The sequence below is a fragment of the Ranitomeya variabilis genome, chromosome 7 (genome assembly GCF_051348905.1).
Source record: "Ranitomeya variabilis isolate aRanVar5 chromosome 7, aRanVar5.hap1, whole genome shotgun sequence".
Taxonomy (NCBI): domain Eukaryota; kingdom Metazoa; phylum Chordata; class Amphibia; order Anura; family Dendrobatidae; genus Ranitomeya; species Ranitomeya variabilis.
This window is the reverse complement of record NC_135238.1, coordinates 216,022,020-216,038,339: the sequence shown is the minus strand read 5'-3', so window position 1 is coordinate 216,038,339 and position 16,320 is coordinate 216,022,020. Positions and strand designations below refer to the sequence as shown.

The following is a 16,320-nucleotide window of genomic DNA, read 5'->3' as shown; positions in this document are numbered from 1 at the left end:
TATAAACTTTGATTATTGGTTACATTACCCCGTATTTGGCAATTGTTACCCTTCAGGAAAAGACTAAGGCTGCCGTCACACTAGCAGCATTTGGTCAGTATTTTACATCAGTATTTGTAAGCCAAAACCAGGAGTGGGTGATAAATCCAGAAGTGGTGAATATGTTTCTATTAGGGCTGTCCCACACGTCCAGATAATTCCGGTACCGGAATAAATCGGTACCGGAGTTATCCGTGTCCGTGTGCCTGGGAACTCACGGAGGCCATACCTGCGGCACACGTGTGCCGCCCGTATGGCGAGTGGGTACCACACGGAGCGTGTGGTACCCACTCTGCATGGTGCTGAAGCTGCGATTCATATCCTCTCTGCAGTAGCGTTTGCTGCAGAGAAAATATGAAGAATAGTGTTTAAAATAAAGATTTAGGTGTCCGCCGCCCCCCCACCCCCTGTGCGCCCCCCCGCTGGTCAGAAAATACTTACCCGCCTCCCTCGCTGCTTCCTGGTCTGGCCGCGGCTTCTCCTGCATGCGGTCACGTGGGCCCGATCATTTACAGTCATGAATATGTGGCTCCACCTCCCATAGGGGCGGAGCCGACTATTCATGATTGTAAATGATCGGCCCCACGTGACCGCATACAGTAAGCCGCGGCCAGACCAGGAAGGAGCGAGGGAGCGGGTAAGTATTTTCTGACCAGCGGGGGGGGGCGCACAGGGGGTGGGGGGCCGGCGGACACATGGATCTTTATTTTTAACACTATTCTTCATATTTTCTCTATAGCAAACGCTGCTGGAGAGAAGATATGAATACCGGCTTCAGCACCATGTGGGGGGGACAGCGCTTACTGTAGCGCTGTCTCCTGCACGCACACGGACCCCAGACGGAGAATGTCCGTGTGGGGTCCGTGTTTTACGCGGACCCATTGACTCTATTGGGTCCGTGTAATCCGTGCGCTCCCACGAACACTGACATGTCTCCGTGTTTGGCACACGGAGACACGGTCCGCAAAAAATCAATGACATCTGCACAGATGCATTGATTTTTATGGGTCTACGTGTGTCAGTGTCTCCGGTACGGGAGGAAACTGTCACCTCACGTACCGGAATCACTGACGTGTGAAACCGGCCTTATACTTTTCCTCTGATTGTTCCTCTCCTGGTTTTGGCTTACAAATACTGATGTAAAATACTGACCAAATACTGAATGTGTGACGGCAGCCTATAAGGTAAATTGCAGCCCAGCTCCAATAGACTGAATCAGACCGAGCTGCAATACCAGACACAACCACTGGACAGAGGTGGCGCTGTGCTTTGAAATAAACAATCATGTTTTTCTAATCCCGGCCATAGAGGCACAGGCACGATACAATTGGAGTTAATCTGTGCCTCTACAGTAAAGATCAGGCTATAATTTGATAACATGAATTTACCAATCTCTCTCGTTACTACAGAATATTGCTCATGACGCTGCCTGTTCTCTGTACTGTAAGGAATATTTGTATGTTATGTGCTGTTATATATTTTAATATGTATATAAAGGAATGTCAATAAAAGATTATTATTATTCTGTGTATTATATGAGATATTAGGATACAATTCTACTTATTTTTTTTCTATTGAAGACATTCTAGGAATATTTCCACAAAGTTGGAGTTACTGACGCCTCTAATCATCAGGGTAAAATTCTGTGCAGATAAATGTCGTAATCCATCGTTATAGAGGTCTGCTTGTCCGATAGGAAAGATCAGTTGTAGATTGGAAGCCCCCAGGGCACGGTCCTTCTCTGTGTATCTGTAAACTCAAAAGTGGCAGAACACCCATGTAGTAAATGTAGAGGGCAGGATCGTAAAAAGGACGGAGTAATACCGTACTAACCACTGGAATACACCGCTCTAGAGTGGCCACCGCAATGGACTCCACCTGAACTAGAAGTGGTCACCAGTGATGAGCGAACGTGCTGGGATGAGGTGTTATCTGAGCATGCTCGTGTGCTACGCGAGTGTCTGCGGAGTGCTTGAAAAATATGTTTGAGTACTCGCGGCTGTTCGACAGCCACAAAACTTGCAGGGAGTACCTGTTTGTTAGGAAATCCCTGCATGTGTTGTGGCAATCGAACAACTGAAAAACATACAGCTGCGGGAATTCGGACATGTTTTAGAGCACGTCGAAGACACTCACGTAGCACACGGGCATGCTCAGATAACGCTTTATCCAAGCACGTTCGCTCATCACTAGTGGTCACATCTCGACCACCAGTTACTGGAAGCCACTGATTGCCTGTAGGGTCAGGTTCCACTGGTAAATATTGCTTCTTTCTTTTATAATGATTCCTACATTCTCTAAACTTACAATAAACATAATCCTACAAAGTTTTTTTTTTCTGTTTTTTTCTTTTGTCTCTTTAAAATAAATATTACGTTTGCTACTTGCAGCCACCACTAGAGGGAGCACAGTTTATTATTATTAATATTATTATTATTTATTATTATAGCGCCATTTATTCCATAGCACTTTACATGTGAGGAGGGGTATACATAATAAAAACAAGTACAATAATCTTGAATAATACAAGTCACAACTGGTACAGGAGGAGAGAGGACCCTGCCCGCGAGGGCTCACAATCTACAAGGGATGGGTGAGGATACAGTAGGCGAGGGTAGAGCTGGTCATGCAGCGGTTTGGTCGATCGGTGGTTACTGCAGGTTGTAGGCTTGTCGGAAGAGGTGGGTCTTCAGATTCAGGTTAGTCAGCAGTGGTGATGTCACATTGACAGTGCGCATCACCACTGCAGGCAATCACTGAGCTCAGCAGCAGTGCTGATGTAAACAGGCACAGGGTCAGCGTGTGCAGCGGTGATGTGCACTGTAATTATGCCATCAGCACTGCGGCAAAAACACAGATCGGCGCAGAAGTGGAGAGCCGGCGCTGCTGTGTTTGTTACTTTACATGTATGACAACATTTGGGGGTCCAGTTTTGTTAAAGTGGAAAAACCCTTTAAATGAAGAGTATAATTAGTATGCAGCTAACTCCCCCTAGTGGTGACAGCAGGCAGCCAGAATGTTTTTTGATACAAGTTTCTATGTAGTGGATTAGAAACCCCGAACGCCATGAACATATTTTAAGAAAGCGGCAAAATTTAAGAAAAACATAAAATGATATTCAAGGGAAGAAATTGTATCCATTAGTGACTGAGATGTGGAGCTGTGCAGATCCCTGTACCTGAACATGGCCAAAGGCAGAAAAAGAACCTTTAAATATTTATTATGGGTATATAAAGATTTTATTGTCCCTGTCACACCGGCCTGGATGAAAAATGTTCCATCTTGGACATTTCCCTATAATGAGAAATGGCGGGGCGTAGATGTTCATACGGGCGTTCACGCACCTCATGCATTAAAATACATTCTCCCCCTGTAGCCACCAGAAGTCAGCGACCATTCTCCAATTTATGTTATGCTGGGGATGGCAATAAACACGGAGTAAACAAGAGCCGCGAAATTCCAGCGGAGCAATGCAGCTGTCACCTCCAGTCCATCTCTCACATCTAATGTCTCCGTTTCCAGCCTCACACTGCATAAAGAGACACTTACTGTACGACGCATTGTGATGTACGGCGAGAGAGCCGCCGGGGCTGAGTGTAATAGAGAGGTCCCTCCGTGTCAGCCGTGATATAAGACCCCCCCAGTACGCTGCACGCTGAGGACTTGGCTACTTTCTGAACACTGTAGATTCCATGTCTTTCCTTGGTGGTTTTGGTGGGAGGATTTTCGGGAGGATTTCTTTAGCATAGTTGGTGTTGTGCAGTCCGGCTTCTCGAAGAGCCATCTCAATTCGGACCCTCGGGTCACAGATGATCTGCATTGGGGGAAAAAAAAAAAGGATTTTATGGGGAATTCAAAGAATATGCTGTTCATGTTTTACCACCAGTTCACATGTTTTTTGGCTGCGCGGCTCGTACAGGTAGATATTCAATAAAACCGCCGTTCTTTACTACTACCATTAGGAGAAAACTGGAAGACAATAGCGCAAGACAAGGGATATGAAAACGATAGGTGTCGGGATGTGCTCACCGGGCAGGATTGTGTGCCACAACACCAAGAAAGCTCGGAGAACCGGCTGCTGCAGACCCAGGATACATGCAATGGAAGGAAAAACCATGGAGGGTGGATCTTTAACTGCGCTGCCGAAGACCCCATATGATGGAAAAGGAGATCCTGGAGTCCATGTGTTGAAAATCGTGGTTTTATTGGTCAAAGTTCACAGACTTCTGTGTCTTCTAGGACTTCAAGGTGGTTTTGTCCTGATGAAGAACCCTGTGAACTACGAAACGTGTCGAACAATAAATCCGCAACACTTCGACTCCCGGATCTCCTTTCTCATCATATGTTGCCTTCGGCAGAGCAGTTAAAGATCCATCCTCCGTGGTTTATCCAATCTTTACTAATAAGCATGCAACAATAAGATGGACCTACGGTAATTTCTGAAAATTAAAAAAAAGCTGTAAAATATGGCGTAACCAAGGAATTAAGTTAAAAATCAAGTTAAAAAAGAAAACAGGCCCTCATACGGCTATTTTGAAAAAATCTAAATACAAAAGTTATGGTTCTTGGAAAAAAAGATAGGAAAAAGCAAAAAAAAAACAAAAAACAAACACCTGATCCCGAGAGGGTTAAAATGTTTGCCATTTCAATTATTATGGGGTGACTGATTTTAATGATATATTTTTTTTATATTTCTCATTGTATATTTTTTTTCCTAGTCCTGGAGATATCATTGGTAAATCCAGACTTTTGCTATTGCCTATTCATATTGCAGGGTATATTTTGTGTTAAGTGTTGGACATGTTCTGCAATGAGTTTCCGCAGCGCTGATGACTGCCGACTCGCTTTGTACGGCCAAGTAGGTCAGTCCTGCTGGTGAGAAGGTTTGTGCTTCTGTACTCGGATCATCTTTTACTTGGTTCTCAAAGGATTAGAACCACTCCTTTTTTCTACAAAGCGGCAGAAAATATGACTGCGATGATAAAGGTCAGTTTCAGCATCCGAGCGGCGCTCGCTTCTCTATCAATAGTTCTGAATCTGGAGGTGTCAGATAGGGACGAGTATATGAAGGCGCCGACGCGCGCTTCTCTGGGTTATGATGAACACCTCACTAGAGACTCCCTGAGCCGTACATGCTGTCAGTCTCGTCATATCACAGGAAAAAGTGATCAAAATCTCATAGATTTATCTGTCACAGGCAATATAAAAATAAAAAAGGATAAAGAAAAGTGTTAAAATCAAGCATTTAATTAACAAGCTAATTGTAATTATACAGACGAGGCTGCAGGGTTTATCATGTGTCACACACGCCTTAAACATATGTGCACGTCACCATGTAAATGTATGTATATATGTATATCACAGTGTGCATATGTGACGGTGTGAATGTACGCAGCATTTTTCCACACATGCCTAAAAGTTTTGCACAATCCTGTACAAAGTAATTATTCTTTAAAAAAAAAAAATAGAAGTGTTAATTGTTTATTTTTATCAATGAAAAAAATTGCAAAATGAATGAATGAAATAAAAATCTAAAATCACATGAATATTGGACGACTTTCCCTTTTCCCTTGAAAACAGCATCGGGTACACTGGCATAAAGTCAGGGACTTTGTAGGATAATAGTCAGTTGTATGAGTAGCCAATTATACAGAACAGGTGATAATGAATGTATTTCAACCTACATCTGAAAATGATAATTAAGTGAAACAGAAACAGCTGTGTAGGAGGCCGAAAACTGGTGAGGAATAGTCAAACTCTGCTACAAAGGTGAGGTTGTGGAAGACAGTTTCATGTCACCAGTCATACACCATGATAATACTGAGCGCAGAAACAAGACACAAGGTAGTTATACTGCATCAGAAAGGTCTCTCCCAGGCAAAGGTTTCAAAGCAGACTGGAGTTCCAAGATGTGCTGTTCAAGCTCTTTTAAAGCACCAAAAATATGATCAATGATGAGGACTTGTCGGCCAAAGAAACTTAGTGCAGCAGATGAAAGACACATCATGTTTTCTTATCACAGAAATCAGAAGATGTCCAGCAGTGACATCAACTCAGAACTAACAGCAATCAGTGGACCCAGCTACAATGCTCTACTGTTTGACAAAGTCTGGCCAGAAGTCATCTTCATGGAATAACTGTGCCAAAAAAATTATGCGTTCGACATGGAAACAAGTTCAAGTGACTTCATTATGCAAGAAAACATAAGAACTGGGGTGCAGAGAAATGGCAGCAGATGTTATGGACTCGTGCGTCAAAAATGTAAAGTATTTGGCTGTAACAAAAGGCAACTTGTTCATTGGAGGACTTGAGAGAGGTGCAATAATGAATGTCTGCAGGAGACAGTAAAGCATGGTGGAGGGTCCCTGCACTTTTGGGGCTGCATTTCAGCAAATGGAGTTGAGAATTTGGACAGGAATAATGGTGTCGTCAATGATGAAAAATACAGACAAATACTTATCCATCCTGAAATATCATCAGGGAGGCGTCTGATTGGCTCCAAATTTATCCTGCAACATAACAACGACCCCAAACAAAGCCAATGTAATTAAGAACTATGATTCGCGTAAAGAAGAACAAGGAGTCCTGGATGTGATGATATGGACGAGCAGAGACCTGATCTCAACATCATCCAGTCTGTGTTATTACATGATGAACCAGAAGGGTTTGTGGAAGCCACAGGAGATCTGAGGTTAGCTCTTTAAAATGTTTGGCACAACTTCCCTGCCAAGTTCCTCCAAAAACTGTGTGCCAGTGTACACAGTATTATATAAAGAACCTCATCCACAACCACCACAAAAGACTTTAAGCGGTCATTGATGTTAGGGGGGCAATAAACGGTATTAAGAAATGTGGTATGTGAACTTTTGATCAGGGTCATTTGGATGTTTTGGGTTGTCATTAAGATTTAAAAAGAGAAAACACAGTAGTTTGACAATAAATGGCTTCACCCAACCACTAACCATGAGTGGAGAAAAAGTTTTGGTGCTAACATTTATATTCTCTGAAAAAATGGCCAAGAAAGCAAAAATTCTGCCGGGGTATGTAAACTTTTGAGCACATTTGTACATATGTTTGTGACTGTGTCATGTTTTTCTGCATTCTGATGCATGCACTATGGATATATTCCTCTCCCCTTTGGAGGAATTCTTCATAAATGAACATGTAAACTAAACATAAGCCACCAATGTAGAGAAGAAATAGCCTAATAGTAGATTTAGTCTGTCTTTTTTAATATCTGATGAATAGAACAATTGGCCATTTATATTGAAATAACTTATACATTTTGCATTTAAAATGGTGGAATACACATTATAATAATACTGTAAGAAATTAGCATATTTTGATTCTAGTCGTTAAAAAAAATATGATACCAAATAAATATTCAAAGAGGTTGTTGATTACAAAAACAGTAGATCCAGCGTCATTGTTATTCATAGGCTGTGTTTGTTATTGTGGCATAGCTATGGTTATTTGAAAAGCGTCTCGATCATCAGATTTTATAATACAAACTGCAGAAATTATTACATAGGTCTCTTAGACCTGACCGGACTGGTATTGTTGCAGTGTAAAAAATTGCTGAATAATCCTCAATGCTGAATCTTTATGCAATCCGCTCCTCAGTGTCCCTCCTCCCTGCTGCTGAGATTTCACACTACCCAGTACAAGCTGTCGCTGTCAGGCTGGGTGGAAAGAGACTAAAGACACTTGGACTCATGAGCTCTGTCGCGCTTTACCTGGACTCATACAATGTTCTTTTTAATAACTAGATTATACAGTACAGTCATTTTTAGATGGATTTTCAATGCAAGTACACCAGTCTCCTCAGGTCTAACAAAATCTATTTAATAATGTATGCAGATTGTATTGTGAAATCTGGTGACTGATCTGTTTTAAACTGCTTTACCAGTCACAGCCAAAGGACGAGACAGGGGCCTTTTCTAGAAAATAAAAAGAACTTGCACAGACCTGCTGCTCATTGTATGTGAACAAATCAAAAAGTGGTTTCTGAAGGACAATTTCTTCTTCTACCCCAATACCGAGTCTGGCTTTCCATGCTTGTGTGTCACTCATCATCCTGACCGGATCAAATTCAGCTATAACCGCCACCTGGATAAAGAAATTCAGAACCTGATGTGTTAATAATAATAATTGGACAGAAATCCACAATACTGTCCTGTGACAATTTAAGCACGGAATACTATATACTATATACTACATTAGTGATGTGGGAACCTACCAAGTGTTTGACTTTTTAATTCTTACATTATTCCCCCAAGTTAGTCAATGTTTTAATGCATAAATAATGAAGTTATGTATTTGTATCCCCTGGACCAGAATTCCAAATAACAGGACCAGGCAGGGATACATGGACCGTGAGATAACGTCCCTCCATAAGGGGCAGCATTTTGTTATTTATGTTCGGCATCCATATACTTTTTAATTTCCAGTTCAGTGATGAGTGGTCTCCTCTTTCCAACATAAAGAGGATGTATCACAGTTACAACTAATCACCTATCCATAGGATAGGGGACAAGTTTCTGATCACTGGGGATCATACTGTAGGGACCCCCATTAATCACAGGAATGGGGCTCCACTGTTCCCCAGGTTGAATGAGGTGAATGTTGGGCATGTGTACTGATGCGCCAGTCATCGTTAATGGAACTGATCAAAATAACTGAGAATTGTACTTGACTATCTTCATCAGGCCTGTAGCCACTAAATGAAGCAGCAGTGTGCATGCACCATCACTCCTCCATTCCAATGGGAGACTTGGTGCTCAGTGGGGGGATAATAAGTGGTAATTCATTTGTAAAAGGATTTGTATGACAGTCGTATCAGAATCTTCAATTAACAGGTAGATTTGTGGATAAAAGGCCAATTATCAAAACTATTACAGCAATGATTATCGTAACAGACCCCACCACGTTACCTGCTGACGTAGAGCTTCAAGCCGTCTCTGTCTCTCGATCTCCACCTGCTCCTCATGCAGAAGCACCTCCTTTCTGTCTGTCAGACGTTTCTCCAACAACTGCTGCCGATAGACAACCCTGGGAACAAATGTAGTTGGAGAATTAACTTAATGAACTGCAGAAATCACCGACCGTTCACCAATGATACAATATGACATCTCCGCTTTATCTGCTCCATTAGTACAATGTCAGAACAAGCATCTGCATTCACACCGCGGCGGCTCCTGGCAGACGTCATGACATGAGCGATGGTGACGGAGGAGGTTTGGTGCCTATTCATGGATCAATAGTCGTCCTGCTCATTTTATAATCATTCAGAATAAAGATACAAGGAGAGGAGCAGACGGGTGCAGGTAGCTGCTGTGGAGGTATTGTATCGGGAGAAGCAAGGAAGATGAAGATGTAGAAGAAGATAAAGTAGAAGATGACGGAAGACAAGCCTTGAGATATACTGCTCATTGAAGTGTTACTTTCTTTCTAGGGCTGCACACATGGACTCCTTTTGCTATTACTGCATAGTAACAGCAATTTATGGACCTCACATTCTGTTCAGACTGTAGTCGTATCATGACGTCAATGTATATGCATGAACGTGAGCAAGGTGTACGTCAGGGGTGTCAAACTGCATTCCTCGAGGGCCTCAAACCATGAGTGTTTTCAAGATTTCCTTAGCATTCCACAAGGTGCTGGAATCATTCTGTGCAGGTGATTAAATTATCACCTGTGCAATACAAGGAAATCCTGAAAACATGACCTGTTTGCGGCCCTCGAGGAATGCAGTCTGACACCTCTGCTGTACGTCATTGTATGGATGTCTTGACCTCTTGAAAAGATGTGTGCTTCATCTGCCAGTAAGTTGGCAGACAACTTGCAGCCTTCGCGATCACATACTGTGAATTAAGTGTATAGCCAACGACGGCCAGCTCAGGATGTGTCGCTGACCGATTTTCCGACGTGCACAAAAAACTTTCCTATGACCGTTTTCTCTGCATGACGGACCGCTATTTTACGACGGATCCAGTGCACAACGGACGAAACGGATGGCCATCCGTCGCTTGTACAAGTTTATGGGAAAATGCAGGATCCTGCATTCACAAAAAAACAACGGATTGTGACGGATTAAAAAAAAACGCAAGTGTGAAAGTAGCCTAAGATGCAGGAAGTAGATTCATTGCGGGATCAGCCAAGATGTGGCTGTAGCCGAGAGAGAGACGTGTCGGGTCTCTCTCTGAATGGAGGGACTGAGGAGTCAGTCAGTCTGCTGGATGTAGCAGAGGCAAATGTGCTAGCTCGTGAATGACAGCGGGCACCAGACTGGATGTGGAGCTGAATAGAGGCCAGAATCCTTCTCTAAGAAGAGTCTGAACAGGCCATAGGCAGAGAACCACAAGTATTAGTGGTTACTATAGACAATAGCTGTTTAGTTTGACCGAGCTGGGGCTAGCTCAGCCGTGTATGGGTAGCCAGGGTCTGTTCTGTTTAGTTAGCGCCTGGAAAAGGTTAGGGACATATGTTTATGAGTTTGTTTTGCTGCTGTGCAAGATGTATTGCTTGTGTGAACGCTACCTAAGGCCTAATGCCTACCAGAGAGAGTAAAACCCTACACCATACACATTAGGTAAGTCACAGCTGACCCCACTGATGTCAGCCCAGCTTCTGGTGTGTATGAGGTTCACCAGTTTCTCCCTTGACTTTCATGGTGAAGAAAGATCAGACATGTTGAATTTCAACATCACCAATCCCTTGTTTCTGCAAAGACTAAGAACACTGCAGCGTTCAAAACATGTTAGCCATGTTGCTCACGTGCTGATGTCCACTATGGATTTAATGTAGCAGCAATAAAGATTTACTGTTTTACCCAAAATGCTGGACCTACTTTAACTTCATAGAGATAAGCATCACTTATCTCTTATCAACATGAAAAAAATTCACATACGGCCAAGAATGCACATGTGGGTGACAACTGGTATATCTATTGGCAGAACGACCATTTACGGTGGACATACATGTTCAATGACATTTATCAAGATAAAAGGCCACAGAATTCTGGAGTAATTTGCCCCAAAAATCTGGTTTTTAGAACTTTTACCATATTTATTATGCGTTTTAGACATGTGGTCTCGTATAAAAGGGTGTAGTCTAATGTGCAACATAATATGTCAAAGTAGTGGTGCAACGTTCTGGCACAAAGTAAGTAAGCCAAGTAATTGGTGTAATTCAGAGGTGTCAAACTGCATTCCTCGAGGGCCGCCAACAGGTCATGTTTTCAGGATTTCCTTAGCATTCCACAAGGTGCTGGAATCATTCTGTGCAGGTGATTAAATTATCACCTGTGCAACACAAGGAAATCCTGAAAACATGACCTGTTGGCGGCCCTCGAGGAATGCAGTTTGACACCTCTGGTCTATAGCCAATAATTTTTGTAATTGTTGTAATTAGTCCACAAAGTCCTAAAACCTGCCGTATCAATCACACAGGATGTATGCATAAAGAGAGGCCTGTCACTCAAGGGAAGTGGGGCGGGGAGACAAGGGACTGACATATCGCTGATGAAGTAGTTGGATAACTCAAGAGATTGCTCAGAGCTTTTATTGAAATAGCAAGTTTTGGCATCAATCTGCTGCCTTCCTCAGGCCAATGTGCATAGTGATGCAAATGATGTAAAGATCTCAAAAATCTAATTATTTATTCCACAGGTCCTGTCACACATGGCTAATGACACATGGGCGGACACCGACAGCAAAGGTCCAGTGCAAGAACCGCTTTACTTCATTTCAACCTACTAACTTAATAATACTGTACATCAGCGTCCGAGCTTACCAGACTAAAAATAACTTGTGATGTCACATCAGTCTACACCACAGAAACACCACTGTGATGTCTAAGCAGCTTTTATAACAATAGACTCTAACAATTGTGTCATAACACCTGAAGAAAACAGTTGTGAGGTCACAGCAGCATAGGTAACAGAAACCCACATGTGAGTTCACAGCAGCCCACCTAACAAGTCCACTACTGAGGTCACAGCAGCTTATCTAATAAATCCACTAGTGAGGTCACAGCAGCTCATCTAATAAATCCACTAGTGAGGTCACAGCCGCTCATCTAATAAATCCACTAGTGAGGTCACAGCCGCTCATCTAATAAATCCACTAGTGAGGTCACAGCAACTCATCTAATAAATCCACTAGTGAGGTCACAGCAGCTCATCGAATAAATCCACTAGTGAGGTCACAGCCGCTCATCTAATAAATCCACTAGTGAGGTCACAGCAGCTCATCTAATAAATCCACTAGTGAGGTCACAGCAGCTTATCTAATAAATCCACTAGTGAGGTCACAGCAACTCATCTAATAAATCCACTAGTGAGGTCACAGCCGCTCATCTAATAAATCCACTAGTGAAGTCACAGCCGCTCATCTAATAAATCCACTAGTGAGGTCACAGCAGCTCTTCTAATAAATCCACTAGTGAGGTCACAGCCGCTCATCTAATAAATCCACTAGTGAGGTCACAGCCGCTCATCTAATAAATCCACTAGTGAAGTCACAGCCGCTCATCTAATAAATCCACTAGTGAGGTCACAGCAGCTTATCTAATAAATCCACTAGTGAGGTCACAGCAACTCATCTAATAAATCCACTAGTGAGGTCACAGCAGCTCATCTAATAAATCCACTAGTGAGGTCACAGCCGCTCATCTAATAAATCCACTAGTGAGGTCACAGCCGCTCATCTAATAAATCCACTAGTGAAGTCACAGCCGCTCATCTAATAAATCCACTAGTGAGGTCACAGCAGCTCTTCTAATAAATCCACTAGTGAGGTCACAGCAGCTCATCTAATAAATCCACTAGTGAGGTCACAGCAGCTGATCTAATAAATCCACTAGTGAGGTCACAGCAGCTCATCTAATAAATCCACTAGTGAGGTCACAGCAGCTCATCTAATAAATCCACTAGTGAGGTCACAGTAGCTCATCTAATAAATCCACTAGTGAGGTCACAGCAGCTCATCTAATAAATCCACTAGTGAAGTCACAGCAGCTCATCTAATAAATCCACTACTGAGGTCACAGCAGTGTCACGCGGGTGCTGGGTAGACTACAGCTGATTACCCGGGCCCCTGCGATATCCCTCAGAGTAGGGAAAACCCTGTCTGTCCCTCTCCCAGAATTTACACTGATGGTGTGCTTGTCTGGGCCGCCAGGCCTGACCCTGACTCCTGTTTCAGTCCTATGCTGAAGCCTCCACCCGCCTCCCAGTGATAAGACCACACACCAACCCCTACAGAAAGCACAGACAGGGAAAAACTAAAAACGCACCACGCCGCAGATACACAGGAAAACACTATAATGTGCACAGGGCAAAACAAATAAAAATATAGGAAGGAGAAATGTGACAAAGAATAATACACCACTAGATACGATATTTCTTCTCCTAGACCACCTCTCCAGACCGAGATCACCAGGCACAAGACACAAGCTATAATCAGCGACGCCCAAAGTCCAGAATGACTATTTAAAGGCCACGGGCGTAACCCAGCCTCCAACCCGATTACCAGCTAGATTAACCCCGGAATATCTGGATAAAGTCTAGCCGGCGCCACTGAGCGTATAGTTGACGAATGTGGAATTACCGCTGCCTGTCGGACGACCTAGTGTGAATAGCATCCGACATGACAGTACCCCGCCTTCTACGAGGGACCCCAGGGCCCTCACGACTTATAGGACCCGGCTTGTCCGGATGGCGGCGGTGAAACATACTGACCAGCCGGTCCGCATGTATGTCCGAAGCTGGTACCCAAGACCTCTCCTCCGGCCCATAACCACGCCAGTGTACCAGATACTGTAATGTGCGGCGCACAATACGAGAGTCAACCACCTTGGAGACTTCAAACTCCAAATTGCCATCCACCAAGACTGGAGGTGGCATTGGCGCCGCGTCCACGGAACCCACCACCTTCTTTAAAAGAGATCTGTGAAACACGTTGTGTATTTTATAAACCGTAGGAAGCTCCAATCGGTAGGCTACCGGGTTAATGATGGCGGCGACCCTAAATGGACCAATAAACCTTGGACCCAATTTCAGGGATGGTACTTTGAGTTTTATGTTTTTTTTGGACAACCACACCCAATCACCCACACTCAGGTCCGGACCTGGCACACGTCTACTGTCAGCCACTCGTTTGTACCTTGGCCCCACGCTCAACAAGCACTGTTTCACTCTCCTCCAAACGGCTGACAGTTGTGCTCCTAGCTGGTCCTCCTCCGAAACGCCAGCAGAGCCACCCTGATGCAGAGTACAAAATTGAGGATGGTACCCGTGAACACAAAAGAACGGGGACTCCCCAGACGATTCCTGGGGATGATTATTAATAGCAAACTCAGCCAAAGGAAGGAACGTCGACCACTCCTCCTGGTTGTCAGAAACAAAGCAGCATAAGTACTGCTCCAAATTCTGGTTCATACGTTCGGTCTGACCATTTGACTGAGGATAAAACGCCGAAGAATGCGACAACTTGATCCCCAGCCGTGAGCAAAATCCTTTCCAAAACTTTGCCACAAACTGAGTACCCCTATCCGACACTATGTCAGACGGGACCCCGTGAAGTCTGACCACCTCCTGCACAAAAACCTGAGCCAGAGTCTTCGCGTTAGGCAACGAAGGCAAGGACACAAAGTGCGACATCTTTGAGAACCGATCAAAAACCACCAAGATGACCGTGTTCCCAGCTGAGGAGGGCAGGTCTGTAATAAAATCCATGGAGATCTCCGTCCATGGCCTACTGGGAACCTGTAGAGGATGTAATGAGCCAGCAGGATGGGAGCGGGGCGTCTTAGCCCTAGCACACGTGGTACATGCCGATACGTACGAGACCACGTCCTGTCGGATTTTGGGCCACCAAAACCGACACGACACCAACTCCAAGGTACCCCTAACCCCTGGATGACCAGCCAGAACAATATCATGATGCTCACCCAACACCTTTAGGCGAAGATGGAGCGGTACAAATGATTTGTTAATGGGAAGCTCTGATGGTACTTCCTCCTGAGCCTCGGCAATCTCAGCCTCAACCTCTGTCGTGAGAGCCGAGACCACTATACCCTTTTGGAGGATGGGTACCGGATCTTCCCGAGGTTCTCCCCCCAGAAAACACCTTGATAAAGCATCTGCCTTAGTGTTCTTAGACCCCGGTCGGTACGTAACAAAAAAGTTGAAACGCGTGAAAAACAATGCCCAGCGAGCCTGCCTCGGGGACAGACACTTGGCTGACTCTAAATAAAGCAGATTTTTATGGTCGGTGATAACTGTAACCTGGTGGACCGACCCCTCCAAGAAGTGTCGCCATTCCTCAAAAGCCAACTTGATAGCCAACAACTCCCTGTTGCCGATATCGTAGTTACGTTCAGCGGGCGACAGCTTCTTGGAAAAGTAGGCGCATGGACGCAACTCGCCCAAGGATGAGCCTTGTGACAGAACCGCCCCCACTCCAACCTCAGACGCATCAACTTCCATGGTAAACGGTTTTGATTCGTCTGGTTGCATCAGAATGGGGGCCTGTTATGATCCGGTGACCTTGGAGCCGCATGAGAAACTTTCTCAGGAGTAGGTGGTACCTGTACTGACTGCAAACCCTAAACTAACACCGCAGCTAGAAGTAGCCGTGGGATGTACCTAACACGTCCTAGACACCTCGACACAGCCGGAGGATTAAATACCCCTATAGATGGAAATGGAATTCTATCTTGCCTCAGAGCAGAACCCCAAAGGATAGGGAGCCCCCCACAAATATTGACTGTGAGTATAAGAGGAAAGACACACGCAGGCAGAAAAACAGGATTTAGCAAAAGAGGCACTTCTAGCTAAATAGAAAAGGATAGGACAGAATTCTAAGCGGTCAGTATTAAAATCCTAAAAATATCCACAGCAGATGATACAAATATTCTACATTTAACTAAAGACATAGAAAGTATATCTGCATCTCCTGAGAATCCAGCATGACTGAAAAATCCAAACAAAGTCTAAGCTGGACAAAAACAAAATGAATTGCACTGAATTGCAAAGCACACTGCATGTGTGCACAGAGACAAAAAATCAGACACTTATCTTAGCTGAATTGGCAGCAGGGCATGAGGAACCAGAGAGAGATGCAATCCCTCCATGAACCATGGACAACTGGCAAGGACTCATGGATCCTGCACACCTAAATACCTAATAGAGCTGCAATCAGCACAAACACCTGCCCTGGATTACAACCCCAAGACAACTGCACTACCACCAACAACCACCGGAGGGAGCCCAAGAGC

At 44.1% G+C, this 16,320-nt stretch overlaps 1 protein-coding gene across 6 annotated transcripts in view; it reads right to left on the bottom strand.

The window, feature by feature from the left end:
* Positions 1 to 1,692: 1,692 nt before the first annotated feature.
* The window catches only part of CCDC148 (coiled-coil domain containing 148), a 198,209-nt gene continuing 183,581 nt past the window's right edge, over positions 1,693 to 16,320 (bottom strand). For 3 of the 6 annotated variants that reach the window (XM_077272913.1, XM_077272914.1, XM_077272916.1), the window contains 3 exons: positions 8,973 to 9,090; positions 8,008 to 8,148; positions 3,567 to 3,853 (listed from right to left, as the gene is read on the bottom strand). In XM_077272913.1, the coding sequence (XP_077129028.1) occupies positions 3,707 to 3,853; positions 8,008 to 8,148; positions 8,973 to 9,090 (406 nt within the window). In that variant the 3' untranslated portion in view covers positions 3,567 to 3,706. Of the gene's footprint in view, positions 1,796 to 3,243; positions 3,854 to 8,007; positions 8,149 to 8,972; positions 9,091 to 16,320 lie in introns of those variants that run through there. The other 3 variants (XR_013217805.1, XM_077272911.1, XM_077272915.1) reach the window with 3 other exon arrangements.